Source organism: Nyctereutes procyonoides, unplaced genomic scaffold (assembly GCF_905146905.1).
Source record: "Nyctereutes procyonoides isolate TBG_1078 unplaced genomic scaffold, NYPRO_anot_genome, whole genome shotgun sequence".
Taxonomy (NCBI): Eukaryota; Metazoa; Chordata; class Mammalia; order Carnivora; family Canidae; genus Nyctereutes; species Nyctereutes procyonoides.
The window spans coordinates 7531211-7545997 of record NW_026575146.1 but is presented as its reverse complement, the minus strand read 5'-3'; the positions used below and the strand labels follow the sequence as shown (position 1 = coordinate 7545997).

Sequence of the window (14787 nt, the reverse complement as noted above, 5' to 3'; positions counted from 1 at the left end):
AGAGGGGTACCACTCCAACTCATAAATACCAAATGCAGAACATTCCCTCACCTCAAATTGCTTTTGGCATCAGAGTGAACTCATCAGGGTGAGGAAGAGATAAGCCAGTTCTCACTGGGCAGCAGCTCTGTCCAGTCCCCACACTGGGGAGACATTCCACACCAGGGGTCTGGGAAGCTGAGTGTGGGGCCTCTGTGTGGGTGGAGGAAGGAGGGTGATTCCTTAGCCCTACCCAAAAACATCAGATGCTCCTCCACAGCATGCAGCTAATTTGGACAAATGCCCAGACATTCTTCCCCTACCCCACGCATAAATGCATAACATATAGCAAAGCCCAGAAGTGATGCTCAAACAAAGCAGGAAAGTTATTCTTAATTTTCAGTGACACACTCAGATGGGCATAGAATGGTAAAGCTGCAAATTACAAAAGTCTACTCTATTTTGCAAAAAACTCTAAAAAGGTACATCTCGATTCTTCATGTTCAGGCCCCATGGAGATTTTATGCATAATCAGCATCCATTTCTACTTAACTAACTCTATGTAACCATCCCTCTATATTGTAGGGAGGAATAACATTCCCATAAGAAGTAATTAATAAACAAGGAACACCCACCAGACACAACTTGAAGTACAGGAGCTTCTGAGTAACACAGAACTCATGGGAAAGAAGAGAGGTCCCCCACAGCCAGGAGCAAAGGATCTCTGTTAAATTACTTAAGGTTGGGGATACGCCTGGTAGAGAGTGGGGGGTGACCCTGGACAGGCCAAAGCTGGGCATCCACTCTCTCCAAGACAGTCTCTCTTCTTTTTTGCTTTGGTCTCATTCCCTCCACCTCCACATGTTTTGGGGAAGCCTCACATAGGCGTCTCTCCTTCTGCCAGCCATACATTAGAAGCATATCTACCGGGCTTCCAATGAGGGACCTAGGTCCCACTATTTTTTAGCTTACCTCCTTATGATTTAATCAACCCACTGACTTTTCCACATTGTGTAGCTTGCCAGTGCCTTTCCTGACTCACCATTAACAGCAGCCAAGCAATTAATGTGGATGTCTGTAGGTGCTAAGTTCTGTGCTAAGCGAACTTATACCACGGAATGCCCCCAGCAGCCCTATGAGGTAGGGGGTATAACGATCCCCATTCTACACATAAAGAGACAAGAGACAAGGTTCAGAAAAGGCTTGAATCCAGAGCTGTTTGTCACCAAAGCCTATGTCCTAATCCTTACCAAGAACACAAATACCATGTCTGACTCCACACCCTCCAAGGCAGTTCCTACCGGTAGCAACAGGCTGTAATTGCTTGTAAGTCATACCAAACTTGAGAGGTTATGTGTAGTGGAGGAGGTGGTAGACAGGACTCTAATGTTACATGGTCACCTTTGATGCCCAACCTCTCAGGAAGGAAATCCCCAACCAGATGGCCAACAGGGGCTCTTGTTCCATGTCAAGTACAAGTAAGTCTATTAAGAAATGCTTTACAAATATGAGTTCCTTTGACCTAACAGCCATAATCTTCTATTTCCCCTCTTCTTTCCCCAACACTTATCATTGCTGATAAGGAGAACCTAAATGTACTACCATCTTACACTGTGCTCTTTATTCCTTCTTGATATAATTAGAAAACAAAAATCCCAAACTGTGGTTACATTTACATGTTCACTGTTTTTCACAGTGAAGGAAAGTTTCCTAAGGGTGTGGCGAGGGTGGACATACCCTGTCCTGGGCAGGACCCCAGGATGCCAACCCACATTGAGGTGCTACCACTGTAGTCTGCAGAGGTCTGCTGACCCTTTGAAACAAGGCCTAGCCACGGCCTATGTTTTAGAAATAAAATACAGAAGAGTGAAAAGTCAAATGTCAGGAGGCATATTGTGGGGAGGTATATGGCTAGTGAAGTTCTAGACGCTGGCATGAAAATAGAAAGATAAAGGCTTTGCCTCGTGGTGGGACAAGTAGTAAGTAGGCCAGGTAGAAGGGGGCTGAATTCCAGAGGCCAAAAAAATTTCAAAGATGAGTATGAGGAGCCCTGAACGTTCCTTTCCAAATTTCCAGCTACAAAGATGAAGCAATAAGGAGAAAGTCCACAGTCTCGAAGATTTACAGTGATGCCATTATAAGTGCCCAGGAATCAGGAAACAGAATGTGTGTGCAACACAAACTATTCCAGAGAACTTTCTTGGATATCTAAAAACAGGAAAGTTACCCCATTTCTGGATTCTCTAGAGAGTAAAGCCACTTGATTGTTCTCAAAGTTAGGATGAGATTTATCCCAAAGAAGAGTCAAGGTGATTTATTTCCATAATAAAAAAGTACTTTGAAAGATGTCTTTGTTTTACAAAAATACAGATACAACTAGCAAAGTATCTGTGACAGCTGTGAAAACATTCAGTTGCCAATGAAGGTATTTTTCTCTTTTTGCCACAGCTGTTCAGTTCAGAGTAAGGTCTGTTTTCCTCTTCCACTAAGCTTCCAAATCAAAAATCCTCGGCTCTGAATTTCAAAACCTAGTCTTTGAATTTTCTTGAATAGGCTGCCACCATGTGGTGACCACTAAAAAGGCACATAGGTTTGAGCTTAAATGTGAGACCACATTTCTTAGCTGTCTTAATGGGAGAGAGAACTTCGTTTATTAGATCCATCTGCCACTCAAATATTACAATTCTCAGTCAAAACACCTGCCTTCCCTGGACAGGACTACAACTACTCATCTCTGTTCTCATGGGGCACATGAGGAATGTGTATTTTTCGATGTTGTTCTGCAGTTACTCTATTGTACTTAACCCTTTTAATTTAACTTCACAAATTTGCTTGAAATTTCTGAAATTAAAAACTTTTATTAATTGTTCCAGCCATGAAATTGTAAAAAAATGACATAATGCACTTGGACACCCAGCCCATTGCCCAGAAAAAAGGCACGATCAATTTAAGTGAGTTTTCTTTCCAACTACACCCACCTCTTTGTCCCTATAGTTTACTGATTTAGTTCAAGGTCCATACATTTCTTTATTCTTTTACTTAATATATGAAGCCCTAAAACATAGATATATATGGTATTGCTTTTAGACCTTAAATAAATGGTGTCACATGCAATATCCCTTTTGCAAATGCTTTTTTCTAGAAAGCACTATATTGGAAAATTCTTTCACATTGATATTTATAGCTCAAGTTCTCTTCAAAATTGTCTTGTTTTTGCCCTTCTGCCTCCAGGTAAATTTTAGAATCATCTTGTCAAACAATCCAAAATAATAATAAGTCAAGACTTTAACTCAAATTTATAGATTAATTTGGGCAGAATCAGTATCTTTAAGATATTGAGTCCTCTTATCCATGAACATGGTATCTCTGTTTTTGATTCTTCAATCACCTTCATCAAAATTACATAATTTCTTTCAAAAGATCAGAAATAACTTCTGTTAAATATATTCCTAAGTACCTTGTATTCCCATTGCTATTATCAACTATAATTTAAAAATTAATTTTTAAAAAATTAATAAAAAATTATGGGGCACCTGGGGTGGCATAGCTGGTTGAACATCTGACTCTTGGTTTCAGCTCTGGTTGAGATCTCCGGGTCATGAGATCAAGCCCTGCATCAGGCTCTGTACTTAGCACAGAGTCCACTTAGGGCTTTCCCTCTCGTTCTACTGCTCACATGCATGAGCTCTCTCCGTTTGTCTCTCTCAAGTGAATAAATCTTTAAAAAGAATTTTTGAACTGTGAGTGCAGTGTTTAGAAATGCAATTGGTTTTTGCATCTTGATCTTATATCCAAGAACCCAAGTGAATCTCACTCACTCTGCTCTTTTTCATAGATTCTTTTGGGCTTTTTATGTAGGTAATGTTATCATCTAAGATTAATGACAGGGTAGTGTCTTCCTTTCCAATCATTATAAATCCTTTTTTCACATTATGCCTCTGTCTAGTAATTCCCATACAGTGCTGATTAGAAGTACTGATAACAGGCACCCTTCTATCTTTCCAAATTTTAAAAGAAATGTTTCTAATATTTCATTATTAAATGAGATACTTGCTCTAACTTTTTATAGATATTTTATTGTGTTAAGGAATTCCTTTAATTTCCTAGACCAAGAGTTTTTTTAGGAAAAAAAATCATAAGGGATTTTATCAAATGACTTTTCTGTATTTACTAGGTGACAGCATGGTTTTTAATCTGATAATGTGCTGAATGATGTTAACAGATTTTAATGGATTTTTCTGATATTAAACCACCCCTGCAATCCTATGCTAACCCCAACCTGCTGCTGGATTTGGTTTGCTAACATTTTGATAATGATTATTTTATCTAGGTTCACAGATGAATGGGCCTATAATTGCCCTTCAGCATCCTGTCCTCTGGTTTGGACACTCATAAAATAGGCTAGAAAGTGTTCTCTTTCTATTCTTTGGAGAAAAAATTATGATCTATTCTTCGATGGTGGCAGAACTTGTTTGTGTGGTTAGTGGGCAGACTGATCCAATGTCTTTACTGTGTAAAAGTCTAATCAATTTTACTTAAATCCATTTTGTAAGTTACAGGTTTTAGAAGTTTTCATTTCATATAAATTTTCAAATTTATGTCTAACATTGTTCATCACCTCCTTTTTAGAAAATGAGTTTTGTTCTGTGGTTATGCCCCTTTGTTCATTCCTAACATTGCTGGTGTTCTCCTTTTGTCTTGATTATTTTGGCTAGCGGTATTTCCGTCTTACTAGACTCTTCCAAGAACCAACTTTGGCTTAATTCATAATCTCTCACATTTTGCTTTCTATTTCATTAATCTCTGCTCTTTATTGTTTTCATCCTCTGAGATTTTTCTGCTCTTCTTTCTCTTACTTCTTACATTCAGTGCTTAGTCTATACATTTCTAGTCTTTTCCCTTTTCTAATATAATAAGCACTTAAAATTTATGTTTTCCACATAAAAGATGCTTACCTTGCTTTGAAGATGAGATGTCTTCCATTGAGAGGTCATTGTCATGGATCCTCTTCTTTGAAATAGGCATTGCAGAGCAGCTTCCAAAGACCCATGGGCTCCTATTATCAAGATCTTCTTTCCATCTAGGTTGACACCTACCCACCGAATGGGAATTCAGTATTATAATCAAAACGTGAGAGCCTTCCTCCCATGCAGTTTTAGATAAGGAAAAATAACCCCTTAAAATTTGGTCCTCTGAGCCATGGTATAGCCTATGATGACTATCAGCCATAATTTACTCTTTGTGAATATTATGGTAGAGTGACTGAGAATCATCATGCTGATAATTCATATGATGGAAAAACAGGGTCTACATGGGTTATCTCAGCTTAATGGCTAATGTCTTAAAGGTATATATTAAAAGTTAACCTTCTAATGGAAGTTTGGTATCTATTTTGGAGATTTTTTACTGAAGTTACTGAAGTATAATTGACACACAATGTTACATTAGTTTCAGGTATACAACATAGTGATTCAATAAGGCTATATGTCATGCTATGCCCACCATAAGTGTAACTGCCACCTGTCACCATACAATGGTATTTTAATGCCATTGACAATATTCCCTATGCTGTACCTTTCATTCCCATGACATATTCATTCCATAACCAGAAGCCTGTACATTCCACTCCCCTTCACCCATTCTGCCCACTCCCCCTCCCAACCACCAGTGTATTCTCTATGTTTATGGGTCTGTTTCTGCTTTGTTTTTTAGATACCACACGTAAGTGAAATCATATGATATTAGTCTTTCTCTGACTCATTTCACTTAGAATAATACCCTCTGGATCCACCCATGTTGTCACAAATGGCAAAGCCTCACTCTTTTTTATGGCTGAGTAATATTCCATTGTAGATGTATACTACAACCTCTCTACCCATTCCTCGATCAGTAGATACTTAGATTGCTCCCATATCTTGGCTACTGTAAAAAGTGCTGCAATAAACATAGTGGTGCAGATATCTTTTGGAATTAGTATTTTCATTTTCTTTGGGTGAATACCCAGGGAGTAGAATTACTAGATCATACGATATTTCTATTTTTAATTTTTTGAAAGAATCTCCATACTATCCTCCACAGAAGCTACACCAGTTTGCATTCCCACCAACAGTGCACGAGGGTTCCTTTTTCTCCACATACTCATCGACACTTTTATTTCGTTTTTGATTCTAGTCATTTGATTGGTGTGAGGTGACATCTTATTGTGGTTTTTATTTGCATTTCCCTGATAATTAGTGATATTGAGTAATTTCTTCATGTGAATGTAGGCCATCTGTATGGCTTCTTTGAAAAAATGTCTATTCAGACATTTCTAATTATTTCAATCATATTATTATTGGATAATGAGTTGTGTAAGTTCTTTATGTTTGGGATATTAAATATTTTGGAATTTTTGTTTGATTGTTGTAAGTTTGGGTGTAAAAGAGGGACATTTGCTGCTTTTTTACTCAAGCTGGAATAGAGAAAAATTTAGTTAAATTTTTATATATTCAACTAGAAAGACCTTAAAATATATGAAACACACAATAATAATTTACTAATTAAATCTGATAACTAAGAAAGAAATTATTCGTTTCTCTATCACTGACATAAAAGAGCAAGGTCAAGGGGAGAATACTGGAAATTAAATACTGATTATTGAAAGAGATGCTCCCTGATAAATCCCAAAGTTTCCATACTCTGAACTATATCTGAAAGCTTCCTCATTTAAATCTTAAACATAAGTTTTATTTAAGTTTACATATTGACAGACTGAGAAGTTGAAGGTTGGTACATTTTTCATTGTGGTTATTCTGAGTGTTCATAAGAGAAGCTGAGCATTTGTTTACAATAGGTCACTCATCTTTACTAGTTTCTTTATAAAATTGTAATACAGTTAATCCTATTAGAAAAATTTGTCAGTCATTTGTATCTCCCAAAAGATAAGAAAAAGAGCCGACATTGAATATCACCTCCATGTTTCAATTAGAATCTTCCAAAAATAAATCCTTATTTCTGAAGGAGCCATCCTACCTGACTTTTCAAGAAGTTCAATTACAGCTCTGGCCACAGGTGAGACGTAACATTCATGGGCATCCCCACGGACCAGCCTCCCCAGGTTTATGTCTGTTACTCTGAATTTGAAAATAAGGAAAGTTGTAAGTCAAAACTTGGTCACAATGTACTCATCTGTAACACAAGTATGAATCTCAAACAACACTGGATAAATAGAGTATATTAAGTCATTAAATATAAATTAAAGAGTGAGCAGGAATGAAGGCCTCTTGCTTCTTAGCTTAGAGTAGTCCCTCAAGAAACTCTGAAGCAGTCTCTGTGGGCTGGGAAAACCATGGGAATTCTGGTTCTGCCTGGATAGAAAGACCACAGCATAAGGCCATGCTGGGCCTCTCTGTGCACAAGTGCAGGGAGCTCTGTTCCAATGCACTACATGGAATGGTGCCACTAACATGTGCAATACCATTGTCATGCAGCTGAGCCCACTTTTTCGGGAATTTATAACTCCATGAGTATCAAAATCCAGGACCAATCCTAAAAATCTGCTGGTAGTGACCTAGCAAGGCTTGGGATTCATAAGTCTGATTCCCATCTAAAGTCAGTACTTATCTTCTTGGGAAATCAAGAAATAAAACCTGAGTGACCATGTACTTTCAATGGCTTCTATGCTCTTCCTCATTCAAATCCAGAAGCAAATAGCCCATACGTATCTAGTGGAAACCAATGGTCTCAATACAAAGTAGTAACAAAATGGGACACACAGAAAAGTTTTCACAGTTCTCTCTTTTTATGAAAGATTTGAAATTACACTTTGAGAACTTCAGATTCTGGATGCTTTCTAATTGATTAAGGCTTCTTCTCCCTTCTAGTTAGCTTAGTATAGGATCAGAGATTTTCATGACTTTTCAAGCTGTGTTTGGGTCTTTCCGTGGTCTGAACGCCTGCAGAGGCTAGAGTTAAGGGAAGGAGCCTGGGTGTGCCCAAGAGGAGGCAGCCTTTCAATCCAGCTCCCATGAGATATACTGGATTGGGAGTCTAATTTTTAAATTTGCTTACAACCTTATAATGCTAAATATATTATGTTCTTTTTGGTCACAGTACAAAACACTTCTTATTTCAATGTAGGAAAGTGAGGTTTATAACTCCCCAAAGTGGGGAGTCCTGATCGCCCACATGAATGGGCAGGACTCCTTGTCTCATGAAGCTAATGTCACGCCAGGACATGAGTCACAGACAAATATTAGCACACCACATATTTGTAGCTTCCCCCTCTAATTTCAAATAAAACCTTGTGTTATGAATAGAAGTGCTTGTTTTGCTTTTCTCAACTGGCCTATGACTAAGGGAGAATATGGTACTGCTGGTGACTCAGGACTCTGGGCTGTTTCTTTGGTCTGGCAGAGTTATCAAGGAAAAGCTTATTAGAAGATGAAGGCTGGCCAAAGGCTCCGTGAAGTCAGGCAGGAGGTTGTAAAATGAATATGCTGCTGTGAAGCACACTATTTCCAAAATGGCACTCAAGCACTACAAAAGGGCAAGTGCATTTTCCAAAAATAGGTTAACTTTCTTATATGGAATTTTTTTTTTTTTAAGATTTTATTTATTTACTCATGAGAGACACAGACAGAGAGAGAGAGAGGCAGAGACACAGGCAGAGAGAGAAGCAGACTTCCTGCAGGGAGCCAGACTTGATCCCGGGTCTCCAGGATCATGCCCTGGGCTGAGGGCGGCGCTAAACCCTGAGCCACCGGGCTGCCCCATCTTATATGGAATTTAAGAAGCCCTCACATTCCTGAAATAGTTAAAATATTTCTTCAACTCTTAATTACTGACATAATTGTGACAGTAGAACTAAAAGAAAAAAAGGTCACAGGAGAAACACTCATTTAGCCATAGAGCTGATTGTTTTCTTTTATATTGTCTCACCCATCCACATCTTTTTCTGGCTTCAAGGCATTGAGGACTTTGTTGCTAAATGAGCTCTCTGAGATCTGAAGGGCAAGGCCATGTACTCTGGTGTCTTCATTAATCTTCAGGATTTCATCTATAATCTATAGAGAAAAAACAACACCCTAAAATCAGTTTTATAAAACTAAGACCCAACCAAAAAAGCTTTATATGAAAAACAGATTCATAAAAATGCATGTTATTGTTTCTTTTTCACTCCTTGTTGAAGACTTGCTGTAAAGCATAATGAAGAAAGTCTATTTCCTCTTTTCACTATGTTGATAAAAACTCAAAAGAAGTATGGCTGAATTCTAGTGCAGTCTTTCTTATTGTGCTACTCCCTGCCACAACAGAACAAAACAAAACCAAACGTTGAGATAGGCAAAAGACGATTTCCTGTCCACAATTATACTCAAGCGAAACACACTGCCAGTTTTTAGGGAGACCAGAAGGCATGAATCTCGAGCATTCCAACCCAGCCCAGACAAGCCCGTATTTCAAATACAATGTGTTCAACAAACGCTTCCCAACTGTCACACCCAAGAAGCCATCACTCAGGTCCTTGTGTTCCCTAGCCCTGAATGGATACAGAAAGCATTTCCAAAGGCTTATGGCTGATAAATGCTACACACAGATATCTCCTTTTTATGGGAAACACAAAAATAACTTCCTGAAAAAGACCAAAGTACAGTCTGGGAAGGTCATGTAAAAGCTAATGAATGGCTAGGTGTGTCTTTCAAGAAGAAAAGCTCTATCTTGTCTGTTTATCTATTTAATGTCCAGAGATAACATATAAGTTTCCTTCCTTCCCCCAGGTTGCTAAACTTTGACCGATCCTTCACTTGATTAGCATATACTCCCTTCAGAGAATAGTCTGGCCACAGGATAAAACATTCTGTGACCTAGTATCCCATCAAGGGACCCTCTCCTCCCACTTTCTCACACCGGTTTTTTTCTAGCCTCCTATTCCCTCCCTGTAAAAGAAAAACCCTTTTGCCTAATTCTCAGAGGATTGTAGATCTTATGGTCAGAGTGTACTCCCTATTGCAGTAATTCTTTTGAATTATTTCTCTCCTAAGTCTGGATTTGACACTGGCTAGAATGTGGATGTGATATGCAGAGCTGAATCTGCCATCTGGGATATGATGTAGCACAATAGGGAATAGGGGAGCAAGATCAAAGGAGCCTAAGTTTCTGGTGGCCTTGTGATGCCACCATACCAGCCTGCTTCTAAACTTGACCTATGTATGAGAAAAATAAATGTCTGTGTTATTTCATATTCTGTTATTTGAAGTTTTCCATCACTGGCAGTCAAACCAAATCTTCACTGCCGCAGCCCTTATGAGGAAAAGCTAGCCACAGAAGGACCAAATGCTAACATGCCTGGTGGTCCAGTTTCCTCACCTCTACTGGCTGCTTCTCCCAGACTTCAGATGACACTTGCAAAGGCTATTACTCCCAGAAGTTTTGCCTGGAAAGGACGCTGAAGATTATCTCATCCTATGCCTTTATTTTATTGATAAAGGCAACTACGATCCAGACAAGCCAAGGGAACGGCCAAGGGCAAACAACACGTCGGGACAGAATGAAACCAGAACTAGTCCTCCAGACCCCAACTGCCAGACGATTTCCACTAGACGCTGCTGCTGCAGCCAAAGAAAGTCGCCAAGTCATAGCTCAAGTCCTCAACAGAAACATACCAAATACGTCAAGGAGCATTCACACTAGAGGGAATAGTAAACTCTTCCCTCTAAGAGTTCAGCCACAAGCAAAGACTGATCTGTTCCAATAACAACTAAGAGACACCAACAGGTATATTGTATCTAAAGAGAAAAGCACCTCTAAAGTGTTCAAGTCCCCATGGTAGTTACCTCGTCTTCACTGCTATCCGGAGGGAGACAAATGTGAGTGATGTTCAGACCAGCCTGCAAAGGGGACACAAGGTTATTCCATCACTGTAAGAGAACGTATCATCAAAAAATTATAACAAATATGTAGAATTCAACGATCCTCACCTCCTCCGCCAAATTCTGGTTTATTTCCTGCATCAAGTTATCATCACCTGCCTTAGGAGATTGGGAGTAAGAGGGAGAACGTAAGTACAACAAAAATATCTAAAAAAAGCACAAAAAGTGATACAGAGACTAATTTTGTGATTATGAATTACCTAATTAATTAGAAAGAGAAGGATATACACAATCTTATTGCTCACAGAAGGAGACTAATAGCTGGTATTTATTCACCTATCAGTCTCTCAGCTTTCAAATTATGTTACTTTTAAAAAGTAACAACCCTCCTAAGGCACATGCAGCCGCCCAGCCAGGACCCCTTCCTCAGTGAGGACACCGAAGACACGGTTTAGATCATGTGCCCATAGCTGGAAAGCTTCCAGCAAGCAGAATCCTAGCAGGTCTAGGCTCCGATCATTTTTATTTTCTACCCTTCTTGCTTGCCTATCTTTATAAAGGGATGTGGACAAAGACCCCAAGAATGCGACTGACTTGAGCATAGCTCCAATCCTGAAAATCACGGCGCCGATGGAACTACAGGCTGCTATTCTGACACATTAAGTGCATGCCAAAAACAACAGTGGCAGCCCAACTGCTGCGCTGTGTTAGCTTACAGGCTTGGCTCACCTCCTTATTTCCCTGCACCTGTCACCCAATGGGGATGCCAAGAAGGATGGCAAACAGTGCCAACTACAGTTGCAAATGAAGGGGCTGCAGCCAAAAGATGTACATGAAATGCAAGGACCTTCTGACATGTACTGACGTTTGAAGAGCCAAAGTTACAGCAGGCTTTACCCGATTTAGTAGTAAGATTACTAAATACCGTGCCTCTCCAAGCATCTGCCTTCCACAGAAACAAAGGGGGAACCTTTCCTCACAACGTGTTCAAATCGCATCTGATAAGCATCTATGAGCACGTACAGACACAGTTCATCCTATGTAACACAACTTCTGGGGGTACCTACCTCCTAACCTCTCAAAGCTACTCATGCCAAAAGCAAGGACTCACAAATGACCCACTCAAGCAGGGTGGTCACTAACCAGTGATCTAGTAAAAAGCAAAATGACCAAAGGAAGAGCGTGATGACAGTATTTTCATCTGTGGCCTCTCTTCCCTGTTAAGACGACTTCTGTGACAACAAATGCCCCTGGTCTTTCTGTATACAATTATCTTCTACATTGAAAGGCATCCTAAAAGAGCAGCACTGAACCATGGTCATAGCTTACCTGAATAATAGCAAGCACCGGCTTAAAGGTCGGGTTTTTTTCTTGCAATAAACTCAGAACCTCTTTTGAATTCTGAATGACTTCTCTACAATGAGACAAAAAGACAACACACAGTCATTCATGTCTTTGTTAACGACCAGAAAGGACAGATACAACACATTTTCCTAGAAAGTTCATTACTGTAACTGAAATTAGATGGTACAGGATGCGTTGCAAGGTGGGAAGTGTGGTGAGGAGAGGGCACAATCCTGATATTTAAGTGCAACACAGGGTATGCTATAACCGTCGAACCCTAAAAATAGGCAGAGGTGTGCAAACTAAATGTCAACAATTAATTTTCAATTAGGTCTCTTGCATTTTCCAAGTTTACTTTAATAAAAATGTTTTTTTTTAAAGATTTTATTTTTTTTATTCATGAGAGACAGAGAGAGAGGCAGAGACATAGGCAGAGGGAGGAGCAGGCTCCCTGCAGGGAGCATGATGTGGGACTCGATCCCAAATCCCAGGATCATGCCTTAAGCTGAAGGCAGCAGCTCAACCGCTGAGCCACCCAGGCATCTCTTCCATTTCTTTTTAAGTAATCCCTTTCCTCCCCCCACACCCATGTGACCCCCTGGGGACTGCAAACACTGAGGGAGGGTAGCAGAGACTAGGGAGGAGGCTCACTGTGGGGATAAATGCCAGGGCCCAGAATTTAAAAGAATGTGAAGGGACTGGGTGGGGAAGAAAGCAGAGGGAAAGTGAGGGGGTGGGGGGGTGGTAACAGAAATACTCCGGATGATGCATCGGAATTTGATACGCTCCCAAGGCCTCTTAGGGAGAGAGCCTGTCAGTCCTCTGGGCTCCCTACCACCCAAGTCTGCATCTGGATTTCTAAAAGTCCCAGCAGGTGCCACCTCCATCTTAGCACCACTGGGAGGAAGGAAAGGGGTGTGAGCCCAGACAACACAGACCTAGATAATGTGGTACAAGTCATGTGCTCCTTCTGCAGTCTTTGGGGGATGAGCAATTTCAGACCCCTTCACCACCATCGCTGTGGAGTGGTCCTGCATATGAAGTTGGCTTTTGCTCTCTCACAATAATAGACAAAAGGCTCAATCAAGGCAGCACCCAAACCCCATGTTAAGACCATCGTTAAATGTTGCTTTCTTCCTCCGATAGGGTCTTAACAATCTTCCAAAAGCTACAAGGTGAAGCTCCAGGCAGATAGCAGCAGCAGTAAATGGCTGAGGGCACGGAGGCACTGGTCAGCTTCTCCCAGCTTTCAAAGAAGCAGATGAACGTACTGGAGGGAACTGCTCTTGAGGTAGATGAAAAGAGAGGGGTGCTCAGCAGAAATTTTAAGGTTTCAAAACTCAACCAGGGTGAGCCTTCCTACCTGACACTGGGGACTTCCTACCGGGGACAGAATGGGCAAGGCATGCAACTGCACACAACCTGTGAAGATTTTCGTGTTTTGTTTCCAAACACTTGGCCGAAACAACTTAATCCTCCCAGAAATAACTGTATTATTGTGTTGAATAAACGCAACTACGTGGAAGTTCACAAACTGCCATACAAATGGGCGCTAAATTTAATCTCCTCTCACATCATGCGTGGCTGAGGGCCACACGCTACACCGTTTCCCTGCCTTTCCTGACTGCTAATTTGGGCTGACTTCTTATTTCTCCCTGGCTCTGGAAAAGGCACTGGAGCGGAGGTTCCAAGTGGTTCTTGGCAGCCTGAGGGTGGATCGTCTGGGGAGCTTGGTAAGAAGCAAGGATTCTGTGCCTCACCTCAGAAAGTCAGATTCAACAGGGCTGGGTGAGGCCCAGGAATGTGCATTTTCAATAAGAGACCTAGGTGGCTCTGAGGCACCAGTAGAGGGGAAAGAGCCCTGCACCTCTGGGATGCAGGCCTCACACAGACCAACACGATCAGTTCACGGAGTCTCTAACCAACTCCAGTAGCCTCATCTGTGAAATGGGTGTCCAATGGTGGATACCTTTGTTCTCACAGTTGTAGTCTTTTTCTACAACTCAAAGCTACCCTGGAACACTAAAAAATACTCATTTGATGGCAACAGTTAACCCCAAAACATTCATAGCCTTGACTACCCCTCAATAAAGTGAAAGGACCACACACTTCCATAAAAGCCCAAACCTGTCACTAATAACGCTAATAAAGCTGGCTAATTCTCTTGTTGTAGGTGTAATGTTTCATTCTTTGGGGTTACTCCTTATTCCTACAGTGATAAACAAAGTTAAGCAGGAAAGCAGTCACTAGGCTCAATAAATCTAAAAAGTAGCATAATGTTTCCAATCAGAGATTTTCTCACTCCTGGTGGAAAAGCTGCTGTGTCAACTTCCAGCTAGAAGGCAGGCCGGACTCTCCAGCCAGGCTGCCCGTGTGCAGTTAAAACTCAGAACTTTATTATACTGAAGAAGATTGTAATAATTTGTAACAATATAACTAGTAGATTAAAGGATCTACTACTGGAAGGACTTCAATTACCTCCATTTAGACCTTTAACTTTCTAATTGATTAAATTCTTCCTTCCAGCTTATTTCTTAACTCAGGCAGAACTGGAAGGCAAAGCATCCCTAGTAGAGGGGAATGCAAACTACCCCTTCAAGCCATAAGGACTGCCCCA

At 40.6% G+C, this 14787-nt stretch overlaps 1 protein-coding gene across 1 annotated transcript in view; it reads right to left on the bottom strand.

The window, feature by feature from the left end:
• Positions 1 to 14787, bottom strand: part of MTHFD1L (methylenetetrahydrofolate dehydrogenase (NADP+ dependent) 1 like) — a 186932-nt gene that overhangs the window by 166824 nt on the left and 5321 nt on the right. The window contains exons 2-7 of the mRNA XM_055311580.1: positions 12156 to 12240; positions 10935 to 10985; positions 10791 to 10844; positions 8899 to 9023; positions 6991 to 7091; positions 4935 to 5071 (exon numbers count right to left, since the gene is read on the bottom strand). Coding sequence (XP_055167555.1) covers positions 4935 to 5071; positions 6991 to 7091; positions 8899 to 9023; positions 10791 to 10844; positions 10935 to 10985; positions 12156 to 12240 — 553 coding nt within the window. The remainder of the gene's footprint in view (positions 1 to 4934; positions 5072 to 6990; positions 7092 to 8898; positions 9024 to 10790; positions 10845 to 10934; positions 10986 to 12155; positions 12241 to 14787) is intronic.